The sequence below is a fragment of the Leucoraja erinacea genome, chromosome 22 (assembly GCF_028641065.1).
Source record: "Leucoraja erinacea ecotype New England chromosome 22, Leri_hhj_1, whole genome shotgun sequence".
NCBI classification, from domain to species: domain Eukaryota; kingdom Metazoa; phylum Chordata; class Chondrichthyes; order Rajiformes; family Rajidae; genus Leucoraja; species Leucoraja erinaceus.
Genome location: NC_073398.1, coordinates 2,301,566 through 2,324,722, shown reverse-complemented (window position 1 = coordinate 2,324,722; position 23,157 = coordinate 2,301,566). Strand labels below are relative to the sequence as shown.

At 42.2% G+C, this 23,157-nt stretch overlaps 1 protein-coding gene across 1 annotated transcript in view; it reads right to left on the bottom strand.

Moving 5' to 3' along the window:
• Positions 1 to 23,157, bottom strand: part of cdk17 (cyclin-dependent kinase 17) — a 141,533-nt gene that overhangs the window by 10,810 nt on the left and 107,566 nt on the right. Inside the window, 6 exon segments of the mRNA XM_055652758.1 lie at positions 1,482 to 1,602; positions 11,640 to 11,763; positions 11,851 to 11,913; positions 12,029 to 12,123; positions 12,224 to 12,338; positions 19,403 to 19,459. Of these exon segments, the coding sequence (XP_055508733.1) occupies positions 1,482 to 1,602; positions 11,640 to 11,763; positions 11,851 to 11,913; positions 12,029 to 12,123; positions 12,224 to 12,338; positions 19,403 to 19,459 (575 nt within the window).

Sequence of the window (23,157 nt, the reverse complement as noted above, 5' to 3'; positions counted from 1 at the left end):
CTTTCCCCCCCACCCATAAAAAGATTAGACCCCCCGACTACACACTTTAATGCACTAAAAATAATAAAAAAGTGAAGAAAACGGACAGCTGCAGGACTGGCAGCCGTACAGGACAGCGCCCCCACCGGAAAATTGTTAGTTATGTAATGTTAGTTACATCCTTATCTTCCATAGCTTATTTCACGTATAAAAATATTAAATTTGTGCTCGCTGGTCTCATCATAAAACTGCAATGAAAAAGCTCCAGGGGAGGCAGCGATCACATCTGCCTCACAAGGGGGCCTGCCTTGAGCCCAGTGGAGGAAGAGCGAACGGCTCACGTAATTGACTCGACCTCACTCTCCCTCCACGTTAGCTAGTTTCAGCAGTTGGGGAGTGCGGCGGCCCGGGGCTGCTCGTAGTGTTGTTACCGGTTAGATCCCTCGACTGTTCAGAGTCGAGACATCACGGCCGCCGTGAAGCAAGGTGCAATGGTGCGGTGGGGGGTTCGGTGGCGGTCAGAATGGGACGGCTGCGGCTTCTAACGTTCCTTCGTTCCTCTCTCCCTCTCCCTCTCTCTCTCTCTCTCTCTCTCTTATTCTCTCTCTCTCTGTCTCCCTCTCCGTTTCTCTGTCTGTTTCTCTGTCTTTCTTTTTCTCTCTCTCTCTGCATCTCTCTCTCTATTTCTCGCTATCCCTCTCTCTATCTCTCTCTGTTTTTCTCTGCCACTGTCCCTCTCACTGACAATCTCTCTTTCTCCCTCTCTCTCTCTCTCTTTCTCTCTCTCTCCTTTCTCTCTCTTCCTTTTCTCTTCCTCTCTCTCTCCATTCTCTCTACTCTCCCTTCTCTCTGTCCTCTCTTCTCTCTCTCCCCCTTATCTCCCCCCCTTCTCCATTATCTCTCTCTCCCCATTCTCTCTCTCCCTTTTCTCTCTCCCCTCTCTCTCTCTCCCCCTCTCTCTCTCCCTTCTCTCTCTCTCCCTCTCCTTCTCTCTCTCTCTCCTTCTCGCTCTCTCTCCCTCCCTTCTCTCTCTCTCTCCCTCGCTCTCTCCCTTCTCTGCTCTCTCCCTCCCTTCTCTCTCTCTCCCTCCCTCCCAGCCACGGCTCCACCCCTCTCTCTCCTCGGTGAGACGTGGTGATCAATACAGGGAGGGCCGGGCCACTGATGGCCTCCCCAGCCATTGGCCTCACCGCACGTCACTGCTACAATAAACTTCCCCAGAGAATTAGGCAAGTTTAAAAAGAGGGCACAAACTGGGGATTCAGTGAGTGAAAGGGAGTTAAGAATCTGGGCCCCAGTAAGACGGAGAATTGGAACTGGGACCCAATAAAGGCGAGGGAGTGAGGAATCTGGGACCCAGTGAATGGAAGCAGCAGAATTGGAACCCCAGTGAGTGAAAAGGATCGAAGAATCTAGGCTCCACTGAAAAGGTTCGCAGGGAACAGGGCCCTTTTTAACAAAAGAGAGCGCAGAGGTTTACTGTTACATTAAGCAAAACATACCACATGTCGATCTGTGTTGAATACTCTGAAGAACCCAGGAGTACATCTGGAGGTCTGTACCATAAAGTCACAACCTCATTGGAATATGTCTTTGTAGGAACGGACTTGGCTCTTGCCAAACCTGTAAAAAAGGAACACGTTTTGTGTTTCAGCACAGGCATGATAGAAACATAGAAACATAGAAAATAGGTGCAGGAGTAGGCCATTCGGCCCTTCGAGCCTGCACCGCCATTCAATATGATCATGGCTGATCATCCAACTCAGTATCCTGTACCTGCCTTCTCTCCATACCCCCTGACCCCTTTAGCCACAAGGGCCACATCTAACTCCCTCTTAAATATAGACAATGAACTGGCCTCAACTACCTTCTGCGGGAGAGAATTCCAGAGATTCACCACTCTCTGTGTGAAAAAGGTTTTCCTCATCTCGGTCCTAAAAGATTTCCCCCTTATCCTTAAACTGTGACCCCTTGTTCTGGACTTCCCCAACATCGGGAACACTCTTCCTGCATCTAGCCATGTCCAACCCCTTAAGAGTTTCTATAAGATCCCCCCTCAATCTTCTAAATTCTAGCGAGTACAAACCGAGTCTATCCAGTCTTTCTTCATATGAAAGTCCTGACATCCCAGGAATCAGTCTGGTGAACCTTCTCTGTACTCCCTCTATGGCAAGAATGTCTTTCCTCAGATTAGGAGACCAAAACTGTACGAAATACTCCAGGTGTGGTCTCACCAAGACCCTGTACAACTGCAGTAGAACCTCCCTGCTCCTATACTCAAATCCTTTTGCTATGAATGCTAACATACCATTCGCCTTCTTCACTGCCTGCTGCACCTGCATGCCTACTTTTAATGACTGGTATACCATGACACCCAGGTCTCGTTGCATCTCCCCCTTTCCTAATCGGCCACCATTCAGATAATAATCTACTTTCCTGTTTTTGCCACCAAAGTGGATAACCTCACATTTATCCACATTATACTGCAGCTGCCATGCATTTGCCCACTCACCCAGCCTATCCAAGTCACCTTGCAGCCTCCTAGCATCCTCCTCACAGCTAACACTGCCCCCCAGCTTCGTGTCATCCGCAAACTTGGAGATGTTGCATTCAATTCCCTCGTCCAAATCATTAATATATATCGTAAATAGCTGGGGTCCCAGAACTGAGCCTTGCGGTACCCCACTAGTCACTGCCTGCCATTGTGAAAAGGACCTGTTTACTCCTACTCTTTGCTTCCTGTCTGCCAGCCAGTTCTCTATCCACATCAATACCGAACCCCCAATACCATGTGCTTTAAGTTTGTATACTAATCTCTTATGTGGGACCTTGTCGAAAGCCTTCTGAAAGTCCAGATATAACACATCCACTGGTTCTCCTTTATCCACTCTACTAGTTACATCCTCGAAAAATTCTATACGATTCGTCAGACATGATTTACCCTTCATAAATCCATGCTGACTTTGTCCAATGATTTCACCACTTTCCAAATGTGCTGCTATCCCATCTTTAATAACTGATTCTAGCAGTTTCCCCACTACCGACGTTAGACTAACTGGTCTGTAATTCCCCGTTTTCTCTCTCCCTCCCTTTTTAAAAAGTGGGGTTATATTAGCTACCCTCCAATCCTCAGGAACTACTCCAGAATCTAAAGAGTTTTGAAAAATTATCACTAATGCATCCACTATTTCTGGGGCTACTTCCTTAAGTACTCTGGGATGCAGTCTATTTGGCCCTGGGGATTTTTCGGCCTTTAATCCATTCAATTTACCTAACACCACTTCCCGGCTAACCTGGATTTCACTCAGTTCCTCCATCTCATTTGACCTCCATCTCATTTTCTCTTCATATATCTATAAAAGCTTTTGCAGTCAGTTTTTATGTTCCCTGCCAGTTTTCTTTCATAATCTATTTTCCCTTTCCTAATTAAGCCCTTTGTCCTCCTCTGCTGGACTGAATTTCTCCCAGTCCTCTGGTAGGCTGCTTTTTCTGGCTAATTTGTACGCTTCATCTTTTGTTTTTATACTATCTCTGATTTCCCTTGTTATCCAAGGATGCACTACCTTCCATGATTTATTTTTTTGCCAAACTGGGATGAACAATTGTTGTAGTTCATCCATGCAGTCTTTAAATGCCTTCCATGGCATATCCACCGTCAACCCATTAACAATCAATTGCCAGTCTATCTTGGCCAATTCACGTCTCATACCCTCAAAGTTACCTTTCTTTAAGTTCAGGACCCTTGTTTCTGAATTAACAATGTCACTCTCCATCCTAATGAAGAACTTAACCATATTATGGTCACTCTTGCCCAAGGGGCCACGCACAACGAGACTGCTAACTAACCCTTCCTCATTACTCAATACCCAATCTAGAATAGCCTGCTCTCTCGTTGGTTCCTCTACATGTTGGTTTAGAAAACTATCCCGCATACATTCCAAGAAATCCTCTTCCTCAGCACCCTTGCCAATTTGATTCACCCAATCTATATGTAGATTGAAGTCACCCATTATAACTGTTTTAGCTTTGTTGCACGCATTTCTAATTTCCTGTTTGATGCCATCCCCAACTCCACTACTACTGTTAGGTGGCCTGTACACAACTCCCACTAGCGTTTTCTGCCCCTTAGTGTTTCGCAGCTCTACCCATATCGATTCCACATCCTCAAAGCTAATGTCCTTCCTTTCTATTGCGTTAATCTGCTCTCTAACCAGCAACGCTACCCCACCTCCTTTCCCTTTCTGTCTATCCCTCCTGAATATTGAATATCCCCGGATGTTCAGCTCCCAGCCTTGGTCACCCTGGAGCCATGTCTCCGTGATCCCTACTATATCATAGTCATTAATAGCGATCTGCACATTCAACTCATCCACCTTATTACGAATGCTCCTTGCATTGAGACACAAAGCCTTCAGGCTTGTTTTTACAACACTCTTACCCCTTATACTATTATGCTGAAAAGTGGCCCTTTTTGATTTTTGCCCTGGATTTGCCGGCCTGCCACTTTTACTTTTCACCTTGCTACCTATTGCTTCTACCCTCATTTTACACCCCTCTGTCTCTACGCTCACACATTTAAGAAACCCTTTCCCTTTAACTCCATCCTCCACTATCCCATTCGACACCCCACCCCCCTTATTCAGTTTAAAGCCACCCGTGTAGCAGTGGCAAAACTGCCTGCCAGAATGCTGGTCCCACACCTGTTAAGATGCAATCCGTCCCTTTTGTACAGTTCCCCCTTACCCCAAAACAGATCCCAGTGATCTAAGAATCTAAATCCCTGCCTCGTGCACCAGTTCCTCAGCCACACGTTCAGGTCCCGTATCTCCCTGTTCCTGCTCTCGCCAGCATGCCAGAATGATGAATTTTAAATTGCAACAAAAATCCTGCTAAATAATTACCATTAAAATGTGACTGTGAAATAAGCTTAAACGGCCAAGGCTGAAAATTACAAAGACTACCTGGATTGTTCACTTGCAGCAAGTAAACAAAATAGCATTTGAATGGTGATTAAGTTGCTCAATAGAAAAGTTTGGTTAGATTTGATATTGCAAAATAAATTTGGGAACTCAGTGATTAGCAGCAAATTTCCTCGTTCTTTATAACCAATTCAATCTTCACATTTGGAAGATGCCAGAGCAACCATCCTTTCACAGTTGCTAAGGTAATGTATCTTCTAGATTGTCAGAGTGGCTTCTATTTTCTAATTACAGCTCAGTAGAGCCACTGCCTCACAATGCCAGACACCTAGGTTCAAACCCTAACCGTAGGTGTTGGATATGTGGAGTTTGCATTTCCTCCAGTGGCCCTGGATTCTTCCCACTTCTCAAAATGATGCAAGCTGGTAGGTTAAGTGGCCACTGTAAATTCTCCCCAGCATGCAGGTGAATTGTAGAATTTAGGGGGAGCTGATAAGAATGTCGGGAGAACAAAAAATGGGATTCACGCAGGTTCAATGTGTGATTGATGGTCGATGGTTGGTGTGAACTTGGTGGGCCAAAGGGCCCGTTTCCATATTGTGTCTCTGATTCCACGGCTCTTAGGAAAAGCTCTGGCTCATTTGCAAACCGTGATAATTGGAAAGGGCCTAAGCATAAGTTATGCATCATTTAAACAGCGCGGGACTTTCCAGGTTCGTAAACAATTACATGGACACAATAGACTGCTAGAATTCCTCCATCTCAGAAAACAAACTATTCACTGATAACCACTAGAAACATACTGACTCCCACAGCTACTTAGACTACATCCCCTCCCATTTTGTCACTCGTAAGGATGCCATCACTTCCTCTTGGTTTCTCCATCTCCGCCAATCTGTTCTCACCATGCAGTTTTCCTTTTCCATATAACCATATAACAATTACAGCACGGAAACAGGCCATCTCGGCCCTACAAGTCCGTGCCGAACAATTATTTTCCCTTAGTCCCACCTGCCTGCACTCATACCATAACCCTCCATTCCCTTCTCATCCATATGCCTATCCAATTTATTTTTAAATGATACCAACGAACCTGCCTCCACCACTTCCACTGGAAGCTCATTCCACACCGCTACCACTCTCTGAGTAAAGAAGTTCCCCCCTCATGTTACCCTTAAACATCTGTCCCTTAATTCTGAAGTCATGTCCTCTTGTTTGAATCTTCCCTATTCTCAAAGGGAAAAGCTTGTCCACATCAACTCTTTCTATCCCTCTCATCATTTTAAAGACCTCTATCAAGTCCGCCCTTAACCTTCTGCGCTCCAGAGAATAAAGACCTAACTTATTAAACCTTTCTCTGTAACTTAGTTGTTGAAACCCAGGCAACATTCTAGTAAATCTCCTCTATACTCTCTCTATTTTGTTGACATCCTTCCTATAATTTGGGCGATCAAAATTGTACACCATACTCCAGATTTGGTCTCACCAATGCCTTGTACAATTTTAACATTACATCCCAGCTTCTCTACTCAATGCTCTGATTTATAAAGGCTAGCATGCCAAAAGCTTTCTTTACCACCCTGTCTACATGAGATTCCACCTTCAGGGAACTGTGCACAGTTATTCCTAGATCCCTCTGTTCAACTGCATTCCTCAATTCACTACCATTTACCATGTACGTCCTATTTTGAATTGTCCTGCCAAGATGTAGCACCTCACGCTTATCAGCATTAAACTCCATCTGCCATCTTTCAGCCCATTCTTCCAAATGGCCTAAATCTCTCTGTAGACTTTGGAAATCCTCTTCATTATCCACAACACCCCCTATCTTAGTATCATCTGCATACTTACTAATCCAATTTACCACACCTTCATCCAGATCATTGATGTACATGACAAACAACAAAGGACCCAACACAGATCCCTGAGGCACCCCACTAGTCACCTGCCTCCAACCCAGACCTCTGTTCTCAATCTCCACCCCGACAGAACAGATGCAAAATTCCCATGGTCCACACTTTTCAACACTACCAGCCTCCCTAACCGACACAGCATTTTTCATTATTTCCAACAGCAGTGACAGTATCCCACCTGCAGCCACATTTACCCCTCTGACCCCACTCTCTGCAGAGTTGCTGTCTCCATGACTCAATGATTGGAACATCACTCCCAACTCACCCCACAATGTCCTTTTGCAATGTTATACCTGCCACTACACCTTGTCCCTTACCACCACCCCAGGACCTAAAGAGGACTTCCAGACACGAGAGGTTCATCTGCACCTTCTTCAACCTCTTCTAATGCATTTAGTGCTCCCAATGTGGCCTTGCTCCATTGACAAGATCTACCTTTCCTATCCCTTCCCCATCTGTATTCCACATGCCTATCATTCTACATCTGGTGTCCGTTATCATCTTTAAATCTGTCTTTACCACCCTCCTCTCCTCCCTCAATCTGTCCAACTTTTATTTCCCTAATCTGTGTCCACGTCCTTCACAAATCGGCCCAACGGCCCATTTACCCACGCACATCTGGTTCCACCTATCACCTACCAGTTCCTGTCTCACTCCTTCCTCTCACCTCTTTACATTGATACACTCAGTCCTGAATAAAGATCTCAATCTGAAAGGTCGATGTTGCCTAACCCGTTGAGATCCTCCAGCAGTTTATTTCCCTTCTTATTGATGTCAGCCATGTCATAAAGGCTGCATTCTCAGCTATGGATCTAGAGGTAGTTTGCTTAAATACCGTTTCTTGGATATTTTAACTAAGGGAACACCACGCTATCACAAAATATTATCTTTTTTAATCAGTGACATTTAACTGAAATGGAACATTTCAACAGGCCAAATGTATAAAAAGCTGACGATCAATCAATCAATCATCAATTGATCAATCAATCTACTAGATTGTCGAAAAGTATATATAGAAAAGTAGAAAATTAACTTCAATGGCAAAGAGTTTCAGTGTTCAGAATAATTCTCGCTGCCTACCAAGATAGTAAATGCTCAAGTGATAAAATGATTTAAAACAAAGAACAATACAACACAAGACCTTTGTCCCACAATGTACCGGCCGAACACGATGCCAAGTTAGATACAAAATGCTGGAGTAACTCAGCTGGTCAGTCAGCATCTCTGGAGAAAAGGAACAGGTGACGCACATTATCCTCCATAATGTTTGGGACAAAGACCCATCATTTATTTATTTTCCTCTGTACACCACAATTTGAGATTTATAATAGAAAAAAAATCACATGTGGTTAAAGTGCACATCGTCAGATTTTAATAAAGGCCATTTTTATGCATTTTGATTTCACCATGTAGAAATCACAGCTGTGTTTATTCATAGTCCTCCCTTTTCAAGGCACCATAATGTTTGGGACGCATGGCTTCACAGGTGTTTTTAATTGCTCAGGTGTGTTTAAATGCCTCATTAATGCAGGTATAAGGGAGCTCTCAGCACCTCGTCTTTCCTCCAGTCTTTTCATCACCTTTAGAAACTTTTATTGCTATTTATCAACACGAGGACCAAAGTTGTGCCAATGAAAGTCAAATAAGCCATTATGAGACTGAGAAACAAAAATACAACTAGTAGAGACATCAGCCAAACCTTAGGGTTACCAACATCAACTGTTTGGAACATCATTAAAAGAAAGAGAGCACTGGTGAGCTTACTAATCACAAGGGGACTGACAGGCCAAGGAAGACCTCCACAGCTGATGACAGAAGAATTCTCTCCATAATAAAGACAAATCCCCAAACACCTGCCCGACAGATCATAAACACTCTTCAGGAGTCAAGTGTGGATTTGGCAATAACCACTGTCCACAGAAGACTTCATGAACAGAAATACAGAGGATACACTGGAGGATACAAACCACTGGTTAGCCGCAAAAATAGGATGGCCAGGTTACAGTTTGCCAAGAAGTCCTTAAAAGAGAAACCACATTTCTGGAAAAGGGTCTTGTGGACAGATGAGACGAAGATTAACATATCAGAGTGATGGCAAGAGCAAAGTATGGAGGAGAGAAGGAACTGCCCAAGATCCATCTGTGAAATACGCTGGTGGGGGTGTTATGATCTGGGCATGTATGGCTGCTGAAGGTACAGGCTCACTTATCTTCATTGTTGATACAACTGCTGATGGCATAATGAATTCTGAAGTGTTTTGACACATCCTATCTGCTCAAATTCAAACAAATGCCTCAAAACTCATTGGCCAGCAGTTCATTCTACGGCAAGACAATGATCCCAAACATACTGCTAAAGCAACAAAGGAGTTTTTCAAAGCTAAACAACTGTAAATTCCTGACTGGCCAAGTCGATCACCCGATCTGAACCCAATTGAGCATGCCTTTTATATGCTGAAAAGAAAACCGAAGGGGACTAGCCCCCAAAACTGCCATAAGCTAAAGTTGGCTGTAATACAGGTCTGTCAGCGCATCACCAGAGAAGACACCGAGCAACTGGTGATGTCCATGAATCGCAGACTTCAAGCAGTCATTGCATGCAAAAAATATGCAACAAAATACTAAACATGACCACTTTCATTTACATGACATTGCTGTGTCCCAAATATTATGGTGCTCTGAAATGGGGGGATTATTATGTATAATAATGGGATTTATTAAAATTTGACAATGTGCACTTTAATCACGTGATTTTTTTCTATTACAAATCTCAAATTGTGGAGTACAGAGACAAATAAATAAATAAATGATGGGGTCTTTGTCCCAAACATTATGGAGGGCACTGTATCAGCTCAGGACCCTTCTTTGGATGCCAAGATAAACTGATCCCATCAGCCTGTACTTGATCCATATCGCTCTATTCCCTGTATTTCCATGTGTCCAATCTAAAGGCCTCTTAAATGCCACTATTGCATCTGCCTCCACCACCACCCCTTGCAATGCGCTCCAGGGACCTGCCACTCTGTCTAAAAAAGCTCACTTGCTGATCCTGCACTTTTTGCTCAGCTGGCGTTCAAATGACTTCCACGTCATTTGTGGATTTACCCAATAATAACTGCTTCCAATCTACCCTCCCCCTATTTCCTGCCTCGTGACATTGTAATCTGCCTTGCTCCAACTGCCCCGATGAGGGCGGCATTGGCGCAGCGGTAGAGCTGCTGCCTTACAGCACCAGATACCAAGGGTTGATCCCGACTACGGGTGCAGCCTGTACAGTTTTTAACGTTCTCCCTCTGATCATGAGGGTTTTCTCTGTGTGCTCGTTTCCTTCCACAATCCAAAGATGTACAGGTTTGTGGGTTAATTGGTTTCTGTAAATTGTACATTGTCCCTAGTCTATAGGTTAGCAGTGGCGGACTGGCTAGGGTGTCAGCTTGCCCGATGGCAAGTGGGCCCCTGATGAAGTGATAGCAAGTGGGCCCCTGTTAAATGATAGCATTATAGTTGTGGTGGGCCCCCTTTGTCTCCTGGCAACCAATATATTTAGACCCAGTTTGTCTGCACTGGGTCTGTATTCTCTGGAGTTTAGAACAATGAGCGGGGGACATTGAAACATACAGAATAATGAAAGGCTTGGATAGAGTTGATGTGGAGAGGATGTTTTCACTAGTGGGAGAGTCCGGGACTAGAGGTCATAGCCTCAGAATTAAAGGATATAATGTGTAAGAAAGAACTGCAGATGCTGGTTTAAATCGAAGGTAGACACAAAATGCTGGAGTAAGTCAGCGGGTGAGGCAGCATCTCTGGAGAGAAAGAATGGGCGATGTTTCAGGTCGAGACCCCTTTGAGGCCTCCCCAATGCTCACTGGTGCTGTGCTTGTATTCCAGGGCTGCCGCACCCTCTGAGTTGCTCCAGCATTTTATGTCTACTTTCAGAATTAAAGGATGTTCTTTTAGGAAGGGGGAAAAATTTCTTGTCAGAATCTGCAGAATTCTTTGCCACTGAAGGCCAAGTCAGTGGATATTTTTAAGGCAGAGATACATAAATTCTTGATTAGTACAGGTGTCAGAGGTTATGGGGAGAAGGCAGGAGAATGGGGTTAGGGGGGAGAGATAGATCAGTCATGATTGAATGGCGGAGTCGACTTGATGGGCCGAATGGCCCATTTCTACTCCTATTCATTATTTCTTCAAACGGAACACTGATCACCTGACCAGAATTGTTTCCCAATAAAGGGTCCAGTATGATGCCTTCTTGACTCGGACTATCCACATACTGTTTAAGGAAACTTTCTTGGATGCACATAACAAATTCTGCCACGCTTAATCCTCTTCCCATGAGTAAGACCCAGTCAATCTTATCTGATCCAATTTTTTCACCCCTCTGCCTTTACTATGACCTAGGCAGCATTCACTTTTGTGAAAACTAATGCGAAGTACTTTCTTTTTGTCTACGACATTAATTCTGCCTCTGCACTTAATGGGTGCTGCCTTTGTTTTACCTATCCAAGTATCTTGAAAAAGACCCAAAACATCATCTATTCTTCTCTCCAGAGATGCTGCCGCTGAGTTACTCTAGCATTTTGTGTCTACTGATTTAAACCACTATCTGCAGTTCTTTCCTACAAATATATATTTATATATATTACTTATTAATCTTTTCTCATTTGCCTCTTTATTTTCTATTTAACTGATATATACATCAAAGGACTCAATCAAATTCTTATCTTATGATGTAATAGTCTATTTACACGTAGTTATGTATACAAGAAAGAAATTGAAAAGACAGGTATAAATTATGGAAATTATTATTAATTAACGTTTCATACCAAAATCGGCAAGCTTCAGTTCCCCTTTTTCATTAATCAGCAGGTTCTGTGGTTTCAGGTCTCGGTGTAACACCTTCCGTTTGTGACAATAGGCCAAGCCCCTTAAAATCTGGAATAAAAATATCTAAAAAGCATAGCAATACGATTAATGTAAGATCACTTGCCTGTAACAAATGACTCATAGCAGTTGCCTGATAAATTTAATCCTCACCGTCACATTGTGCATACTCATTATATTTCCACAGTCGTCCATATACTGTTTCAGGTCCTTGTCCTGCAAAACAGGGAATTTCAATAAGCGAGTCAGATTCCCTCAGATAATTTCTGTATTATTTTTTTATATAAATATATTGACCAAGCCACATCATGCAGGATTAAAAAAAACGTACCAAGTATTCGAAGACTAGTGTCAATGACTTTTCTGTATGAATAATATCATGTAAAGTGACTATGTTTGCATGCTTCAAGTCCTTCAGTAATGACACTATAGAGAGAGAAAAAAGATTATAAAAAAGTGTTTTTATTACGTGGAAATCACATCCAACAGAAATAACCAGGTACTTCATAAAATAGGAGTAGGTTACCTTCCCGTATCGCTGTGCAAGGTGCACCCTCTTCATGTTCCAGCCTAATTTCTTTCAATGCCACCAGGTTATCAGTCAGCTTGCTTCTCCCCTTAAATACTGTTGCATAGGTACCCTGCATTGAGAAAGTAAGAAGAAACGTGTTTATTCCCAGTAATCATTGTCACCAAAAGCATAAATTATCAGATTTATTTTGGACATCAATCCCACTAAACAATTTCAGTAAAGGTACTAAGCATGTCGTGCCCTCTTTTTTCCCTTCATTTATAGGTTTTTCTTTCTTTTGTTAGCCACCTTTTGTTTTTTTTCCCTTCATTTGAGTGTGCATACCATTATTGTCTTGCACTTATACCCATTTTGACTGATCAAGTGGGAGGGAAGTCAGGAAAATAAAGGGTGTATAATTATGTTACCTTCTCTGGAACAGCTTCTTCTCTTCTGTTTTTAGGCTTCTGAATGGCCCTTCCATAAACTTGGATACAGTCCGATTCTACTTTACTCATTGCACACATTGTCTGCGGAAATTCTGTGCTATAATGCTGAGAACAATATTCTACACTGCCTTTCCCTATGCTCTAATATTGTACTCGAGTTTGGTGTGATTGTAATTATATATTGTATTATCTGATTTGACTGCATAGCATGCAAAACAAAACTTTTCACTGTACCTCGGTGATAATAATTTACCTAAACAATATCTTGTTCAAATAGCAGGAAAAACCTTGCATTTATGCAATGCCTTCCATGCATGAGACATTTGGACATGTACATGGATAGTCATAAAGGTGCCCCACTATATATTAGAGGCATTATGTGCTTGATTTATAAACTCATTAAAATCTTTAAATATTTGATAAGATATTAGCCACTGAACAGATCAAAAATTAAAAGCAATGATCCTTTTTTAAAATCACAAGGTGCACAAATAAACAAAAGGTAGACAAAAATGCTGGAGAAACTCAGCAGGTGAGGCAGCATCTATGAAAAGAAGGAATAGGCGACGTCTTGGGTCGAGACCCTTCTTCAGACCCGAAACGTCGCCTATTCCTTCGCTCTATAGATGCTGCCTCACCCGCTGAGTTTCTCCAGCATTTTTGTCCACCTTCGATTTTTCCAGCATCTGCAGTTCTTTCTTAAACAAAGATCACTCACTGTGTGAATTAAATTTAGCAGGAAGTTACTTGACACAACTGGTCCTGAAGGTGATCTGGGTATGTATACACACAGTGTTAGGTTCCTCAATGTGTACATGGATGTTCTAATAGTAAAAAAAATCAAGAACCCTTGCTGATGCTGCAAGTATGCAGAACTGCAGGTGGCAGCGAAATACACGTATACTCCAAATGGGAAGAAAAGTTAATGAATTTCGGTTTCACCCAGGACAGTTTTGTCTCTCAATGACGAGAAGGAATGAGGTGAAAGGGAGTTGCATCTTCAATGGTTGTGTGGTAAAGTGCTGTAAGAGAGGAATGAGTAGTGGAGATGGAAGAACAGAACAAGGGAACAGTCCCCCGGAAAATGCTGAAAAGGGAAGGGTGGATGCATCTGTTGATGGAATCTTGTTCAAAATGGCAGAAATTATGGGCAACGATCCATTGAATGCAGAGGCGGGAGGTGTGGAAGATAAGAAAAACTGAACCCGTCCATATACCTATCCAATTTATTTTTAAATGATAAAATCGAACCTGCTTCCACCACTTCCACTGAAAGCTCATTCCACACAGCTACCACTCTCTGAGTAAAGAAGTTACTAAAGAAGTTGTTCGGAGCGTAGTACGAGAAGTATGAGAAATAATGAGAATTTTGGTCGCCTAATTATAGGAAGGATGTCAACAAAATAGAGAGAGTACAGAGGAGATTTACTAGAATGTTGCCTGGGTTTCAGCAACTAAGTTACAGAGAAAGGTTGAACAAGTTAGGTCTTTATTCTTTGGAGCGCAGAAGGTTAAGGAGGGACTTGATAGAGGTCTTTAAAATGATGCGAGGGATAGACAGAGTTGATGTGGACAAGCTTTTCCCATTGAGAGTAGGGAAGATTCAAACAAGAGGACATGACTTGAGAATTAAGGGACAGAAGTTTAGAGGTAACATGAGGGGGAAATTCTTTACTCAGAGAGTGGTAGCTGAGTGGAATGAGCTTCCAGTGGAAGTGGTGGAAGCAGGTTCGATTTTATCATTTAAAAATAAATTGGATAGGTATATGGACGGGAAAGGAATGGAGGGTTATGGTCTGGGTGCAGGTAGATGGGACTAGGGGAAAAAAAAAATGTTCGGCACGGACCTGAAGGGCCGAGATGGCCTGTTTCTGTGCTGTAATTGTTATATGATTATTATATGGTAAAGGAGAGACATTTGAGAGTTCTTTCAACAATGGTAAAGGGGAAGAGATGGCGAGGGAGAAGATGTGCCATCTTAAAGGCTACGGTCTGGAAAGTCGTCATACCAGAATAGATGCAAGAGATAAGGAAATTGGGACAATGGAATGTTGTTCTTACCTGGAAGAAAGGTGGGAAGTGTTTTGGAGGGAGTGGAGTGTTGCCAGTGGTCTTATGACATATATTGATTATATCTATTGATCACCTACTTCCCAAGAAGGAGATGTGAAAAAAGGGAAAAGTCAGGAATGGACCATGGGAAATCAAGCATGGGTACACACTTGCAGCATTTATTGATGTAATGGGATAAGAACTGAGGGGCGCCGCCTCAAAAGGACTGTTCCACATACATTCGGTGAAGAGACAAACAGCTTATGTACATGTGAGTATCATCTATTTTGCTGAGTTCTAAACTGTTTTGACTTCAAGTTTACAGATCTTTGGGATCAATTTATATTTCTCCTCCTTGGATCTGACACTATCCATAATTTTCCTTACTCATCACAGTTAAGCCATCCTTCCTGTTTTATAAACGCTTCTTATAGTTCATCCATGCATTCATCAATCCCACAAGTAATGCCCCCCAATCTATCTTCCATTGATTTCCATAATATCCAAAACTCAATCAATGATTGAGCAAATTTAGTAAATAAAGGTTGAGAATTCTAAAGATTTACTATGACATTTCTTCACATCTCATTTTGAATGATTGACCTCTTATTTTGGGACTATGATCCCTGATCTAGGCACTCCAGGCAAGGTAATCATCACCCGTGCGTCAATTGATTCAGCCTTGGGAATATTTTGATTTTTCAATGAGGACACCATTCACTTCAGTGAAGCCAATTTGCTAAGTATTTTCTTTTTAAATACCTTAGTCAACGACTCTGCCTCTGCAATGTTACCTTGTAGGTATACAATGGGCCCTGCCTTTATTTTCTGACTATCCTCGTATGATTTACATGAACTTATATATTACATGCTAATATGTTCTCAATGTATTTGACCCTTTACTTTCTATTTATACTGAATATATGTATATAGTTAATAGAACTCTATGGAAATGGCAATAATCCAATTCTCATCTTTCATGATGTGATAGTAATCTTTATTTACACATAGCTGTCATATATACAAGAAAGGAATTGAAAAAGCAGGAAAGAATTTTGGAAGGTAGACACAAAATGCTGGAGTAACTCAGTGGAACAGGCAGCAGAAGGGTCTCGACCTGAAACGTCACCCGTTCCTTCTCTCCAGAGATGTTGCCTGTCCCGCTGAGTTACTCCAGCAATGTGTCTACCTTTGCTTTAAACCAGCATCTGCAGTTCTTTCCTACACAGTGAACGTTTGTTACACTCACTATTGAAAATAAATACTTCATAAGTACTTCAGAAGTATAAGTATACTTCATAAATACTTCCCTAACCAGACTGAAGAAGGCTCTCGACCCAAAACGTCACCCATTCCTTTTCTCCAGAGATGCTGCCTGTCCCGCTGAGTTACTCCAGCTTTTTGTGTCTAACTTCATAAGGTATATATTATTCTTGAACTCAAATCCCTTTGTAATAAAAAAAATATATTGGCTGCTTTCCCAACTGTTTTCTGTATCGACTTGTTAACGTTCAGGTGATTTATGAGCAACATCAGGTTTCTCCAATTATTTATTCTTTCTACCAAATGGTTGGCCTCCTATTTCCTCATTATATTCAATCTGTCATTCACTGAGCATGTCTTTGTCTGCTCAAAGCCTCTCATCATTATCTTCCCAACTTGCAAAGGTTCCCAGCTTTCACGCACCAACAAGCCTCGATAAAATGCACATGATCTAATGAGTCAAAACACTGATATAGATTTTAAACTGTCGGGGTCCTTTCATTGACCCTTACAATCCCAACCAGATGCTACTGTTCAAATCAAAAATGATGTCAGCTGTTCTCAATCAATCTAAGCATATTACTCACAATTCAATGTTCTCCAATGCTGTTAGTTAATCTCTTGCATGGCATTGTATCAAAGACCATTTGGAGGTCCAAATATATCACATCCATTGGCTCCTTACCCTTTGTTCTTGTTACAAGCTCAAAGGACTAACTGATTTCTCAAATGTGATTTCAGTTGCATAACTCCATTTTGATCTACCCAATCCTATAACTATGTTCCAAGCATGATGTTGTCATTTTCCTAATGAAAATCCAACATTTCCATAATAATGGACTCCAGCACTTTAGTTTCCAGTCTAATGATATTACTCATTGCAAATACCAGGCCATTCTTTTACCCTTATGAGTTGAAACCTTTCCAAAACTTCAAATTCTGTAATGTAAAACACAGAGAACAAATATGCTGGTTTAGAAAAAAAGACAAAGTGCTGGAGTAACTCAGCGAGTCAGGTAGCGTCTCTGGAGAACATGGATAGGTGATGTTTCAGGTTAGGACACTTCATGTGGAAAACACAATTACTTTTTGCCCTTTTTCAGATTTCTAGAAGGTTCATTGATCTCAAACATTATCTTTCATTCTGTCTTCATGGATACTACATAATCTGTTGAGTATTTCCTGTAATGTTTCTATTTTGAACTACTGTTAATTCAATTCTTCACTGAATTTTTAGAACCAATAAATGCCCCAAATGCCTCAAAATTCAAACATAATTAACAACATAAGAGACAAATCAACTAAATAGTAATAATATATTAGGGGCTACAATTCATGAAATCCGCCCTACTAATTAAAAGCTCAGTATCTAAATGATGAACATGTTACAGTTTACAGTTAAACGAGTACTTTGGTTCTGTCTTCACTAAGGAAGACATAAACAATCTCCCAGAAATACTAGGTGACCAAGGATCTAGTGGGAGGGAGGAACTGAAGGGAATCCACATTAGTCAGGAAATGGTGTTAGGTAAACTGTTGGGACTGAAGGCAGATAAATCCCCAGGGCCTGAAGGTCTGTATCCCAGAGAACTCAAGGAGTGGCTCCAGAAATTGTGGAGACTCTGGATCAGTCAGTACCTGTGGAGTGGAGGGTAGCCAATTTAACTGCACTTAAAAAAAAAAAGGAGGGAGAGAGAAATTGGGGAATCATAGACCAGTTAGCCTTACATCAGTAGAGGGGAAGATGCTTGAGTCGATTAAAGATGTTATAGCGGCGCATTTGAAAAGCAGTGACAGAATCGGTCAAAGTCAAGTGGATTTACGAAGGGGTAATCATGCTTGACAACTCTTCTGGAATTTTTTGAGAATGTAACAAGTAGAATGGATAAGGTAGAGCCAATGGATGTGGTGTATCTGGACTTTCAAAAAGTCTTTGAAAAGGTCGCACACAAGAGATTAGTGTGCAAAATTAGAGCACATGGTATTGGGTGTAGGGTATTGACTGATAGAGAACTGGTTGGCAGACAGGAAACAAAGAGTAGGAATTAACGGGTCCTTTTCAGAATGGCAGGCAGTGACTAGAGGGGTGCCGCAAGGCTCTGTGCTGGGACCCCAGTTATTTACAATCTATATTAACGATTTAGACGAGTGAATTAAGCGTGACATCTCCAAGTTTGCGGATGACTCATAGCTGGGTGGCAGTGTGAGCTGCGTTGAGGATGCTATGAGACTGCAGGGTGGCTTGGAGAGGTTGGGTGAGTGGGCAGATGCATGGCAGATGCAGTATAATGTGGATAAATGTGAGGTTATTGACTTTAGTGGCAAGAATAGGAAGGCAGATTACTATCTGAATGGTGTCAGATTAGGAAAAGGGGAGGTGCAACGAGACCTGGGTGTGCTTGTACATCAGTCACTGAAAGTAAGCATGCAGGTACAGCAGGCAGTGAAGAAGGCTAATGGCATGTTGGTCTTCATTGCGAGAGGATTTGAGTTTGGGAGCAAGGAGGTCCTACTGCAGTTGTACGGGGCCCTGGTGAGACTGCACCTGGAGTATTGTGTGCAATTTTGGTCTCCTAATTTGAGGAAGGACATTATTGCTATTGAGAGAGTGCGGGACTGACATATGATGAAAGAATGTGTCGACTGTGCTTGAATTCACTGGAATTTAGGATGAGAGGGAATCTTGTAGAAACATATAACATTCTTAAAGGATTGGACAGGCTAGATGCAGGAAAAACATTCCCGATGTTGGGGTAGTCTATAACCAGGAGTCACAGTTTTAGAATAAGGGTTAGGCCATTTAGGACTGTGATGAGGAAAAACTTCTTCACCCAAAGAGTTGTGAATCTGTGGAATTCACAGAAGGCAGTGGAGGCCAAATCACTGGATGTTTTCAAGAAAGTTAGATTGGGCTCTTAGGGCTAAAGGAAACAAGGGATATGGGGAAAAAACATGAATAGGGTACTGATTTGAGATGATCAGCCATGATCATATTGAATGGCAGTGCTGGCTTGGCCAAATGGCCTACTCCTGGACCTATTTTTGTATGTTTCTATGTTACAGTGTTTTAAATAGAAATCTAAAATTGATGTCAATGCTTTCTTAGAATATACACCTTATAATGTATCTTATAATTCTGATTTTAACAAAAAAAAGCACATAGATCAGCCATGATTGAATGGCATAGTAAACTCAATGGGCAGAATGACCTAATTCTGCTCCTGTGACATGAACTTAATGTGTGTGCAACATCCCAGTAAAGGAAGATACAATATTTCATTTAAGTTCAGACCATAAATTACTAATCAACTATGCACTGCATCCTACCAATGCCTCCTATGATGTGAATTTGACCACCAGTACATTTAGATAGCAACACAGCAGTTATATTGTCCAGCCAGAAGTAGTGAAAAGCAGCAGAATTTCTTACCTCTCCAAGTTTGTCCAACTTAATGTAGGTTTCTAGTTTCCCAAATCCAATCTCAGACTGTAATAAAATACACAATGGTTAAAATTTGCATATGGGTGCATGAAATGTGACAATTTTCTTCTTAAAATTATGTAATAAGCAGCACCAACTTCCGATCTAACAAACCATATAACAAAGATTAATGTGACCATTTTCTTCTCAAAATTATGTAATAAGCAGCAACAACTTCCGATCTAACAAACCATATAACAAAGATTAATTCCAGAAGATATTTTGATTATATTTTATTTGTTGCTAAAAAAACGTTTACTTAATAACCACAACTATTTTCCATGGGTTTTACAACTTTGTCCTATATGACGAAATCTCTAATTTTAAAATTCTCATCTTATATGTGTGTGTGTGTCTTTATATTTTTGCAAAACCTCTAGGCAGTACCAATAAGATTTTTACATATTCTGACTCACATTTTCCCCTCTAAGAGTGATCTGCTTCACTTAAGATTTCATGGTATATTTCATGACTTATTGCTGATTAATGTTAAAAATAAACTCCCTTTTAAAATGATCAGCTTCCACTGATGACGTCATAATGAGGTGGGTGGGCACGATGGCTCGGCTCGGAGTGCGTTTCACACACAGAATATTCCACGATCTTCGAGTGATGTCAGGGGGAGAGCCGCGTTTCCAGAACATTCTTCAACGCTTCACCTACCCAACGGTCGACCTGCTTCATTCTCACTGCTTGATGCTTCATTCTGACGTCACCATCTTTAAAGATACGACGTCACAATGAGGTGGGCGGGCACCATGGCTCAGGTCGGCACCCATTTTACACACGCCCGCCCGCGGCCTCCCTCTAGTCCTCGGGTCCACGTCCACCTGTGGCCTTGCTCAGGTCCTCGGGTCCACAGCCCGCATGTGGCCTCGCTCGGGTCCACGCCCGCCCGCGGCTTTGCTCGGGGTCCTCGGGTCCACATCCGGCCGCGTCCTCGTTCGAGCCAACCCCCCCCCCGCGGCCTCGCTCGGTTCCTTATGTCCACTCCCGCCCGCGGCCTCGCTTAGGTCCACGCCCGCCCGCGAACCGGTGCCTGGTGGGGAAGGCTGCTGCCGCGGTCCGATCCTGGTGACTGGGCCTCTCTGCCTCCCTGCCCCCCTCCCTCTCTACCCCCTCCCCCCCCCCCCTCCCCCCCCTCCCCTCTCCACACTATCTCCCCCCCCCCCCCCCCCCCCTCCCCCCCCCCCCCCCCCCCCCCCCCCCCCCCCCCCCCCCCCCCAATGGGTGAGTGGTGGAGTATTGCGTACGGGGACCAGCCCTCGCCTGTAACACCATGCCCCCCCCCCCCCCCACCTTGGGGTACGGGATCCAACGGATTCCACTTAGTCTAGTATCTAGTATCTCTTTCTCCTAAAAATCAGGAGCATGCAAAGTTGTAATTGAGTTGCACAATGCATCATCTCATAGAGATGTTTCATAACTTATGACGGAAGTTCAATATTAAGCTCAGGTGCTATGCTATCTATGTGGAGTTTGCACATTGTGACTACGTGGGTTTCCTTTAGATGTTCCGTTTTACTTTCATATCACAGAGGTGTGGGTTGGCAGTAAACTGGCTGCTGTAAAATGCCGCCATTGTGAACATTGGGAATTTGGGAAGAACAGTTTATGGAGAAAATTAGCGGAGGATGGGAGTGCTCAGAGAATTGGCATAGACTCAGTGAGCCTACGTGGCCTCCTACTATGTGATAAGAAAGAATGGAAAAAAGTTGATGATTAACTAAAATGATTAAGGTATGTGGGGCAAAATTTGACAAAGTAAATTTGAGGATATCAAACTCTATCCTTGTTTTTCCTTTCTAAAACAATCAAGATAATTTGATTATTCACCCACTGATTGATACACAATGTCTCTGATTAACAACCCTGATAGTAACTAATTATTGCAAAGAAAATTATCAAATTCACTCATGAGATTTGCCTTTCACATTTAGGACATATATTTTGGTCACAATAATAGTCCCCCAAGTACCTGTTACCACATTTTATCATCCAAGCGTTTTCCTGGTACCTGCAAATAGTTTATCACGCTGCAAGCACATCATATGATCAGGCTAATTGGCACTATCTTAGGCACAAACTGTGATCTAAAATTAACATCTCATTTATTAAATTAAAAAAAAATAATTTGTGTCTAAGTATGTAATAAATTGCACTACATAGGATCAAGGATGATTCCACTGATTTACATCTTGAATTAGTGATGGATGTAATGCAGTGCAGAAGCAGTTTTGCTTAGACTGAGCAAGCTGTCAGAGTAGTCATCAGCAAAGTTTCTTACATTGTGAATGGTAATGCAATTTCTCCTCGACGACATAACTGTTTGGAAACATGCAGAGTGTACATCCAAACTCATACACCGAGATACTTGTGCAATCAAGAACATGCAATATGTTATGAAGAATCTGTGGTCTGTCTGGGCTAGAGCTGTTCCAGAAAGGTGAACCAGTAATTTACTGACAATAATCCTTTGTTGGAATGTCAAAAATGTTGGCACTCCATATTATTGAATCATTTGCATTTGGTTTAATGATTTCACTTATTGAAAGGTTTGCATGTACTTTTAGTTGCTTTGGATGTTTATAAAACAAAATAATGTTATTTATCTTTTTCAATGGGCCAGATAAAGCAGTAATCCCTACATGGCTCATTTTGGACCTCTGCACACACTCAACTAAAAGCACAAGTCTGAAATAATCTGACACACTTGACTCTTGCAATGACACTCAATGTGTCACTGAGCGCAACGGCAGACCACTAGCCTGCTGGAAGAGGGTCCAGATAATTAATTAGCATAAGAATGGCACTTCTTTCATTGGGAAAGAGACGAGTGTGGGCAAGTATTTGAATTATTTTTGATGTTTTTATTAAATTATTTGTTGGCACTTTTGGTTTTTCATTAATTAATCTTTCAAATTAAGGGTGGCACAGTGGTGCAATGGCAGAATTGCTGCCTTAGAGCACCAGAGGTCTCGGATCTACGTGTGCTGTCCGTACAGAGTTTTACATTCTCCTTGTGACTGCGTGGGTTTTCTCCGGGTGCTCTGGTTTCCTCCCACATTCTAAAGTCGGACTGCGGACTTGGTGGGCCGAGGGCTTGTTTCTGAGGGTTCTTTCTCCAAACTCAACTGAATTAAAACAACATTATTTAAATCTATTTGGCGATTTAACATCCCTCCAATTAACAGAGAAATATTTCAAGTTAGTTCAAATAATTTTGACAATGAAAAATTATCACTGTCAGAGCATTTTAGGGAACTGTGTCTCAATGATATGCAATGCAAGGATTACATGCCTCTCCACTCATGGCATGAAAAGACAGGCTCACCTTTCCAAAGAAAGTGCAGCTAGGTGGATATTTTTGGTGCAATAGCAGTCAGTTGCCTGGGTGTAGCACAATCAAGCCCAGTCATTTTGATATGTTGGGAAACGGAGAATGTTTAGGAGCCAAAATAAGCCATTCCACCGCACTTTGCAGTCTGAAGGTTACTAGTCCAGCCTTGGTGGAGCAGCTTATACTGACCCATGTACAATCCCAATTATTTCAGGAACCTGTCACCACTCCATGTTTTACCACTCACTTCCAGGAGAGCCTCAACCAGTACACTTGTTTTATTCTGCTGTTGCAAACACAAGCTCCCTGAAAACAGCAAGATAAGTGGATAGGGTCGTAAAGGTGGCATACGTCATTGAGTATA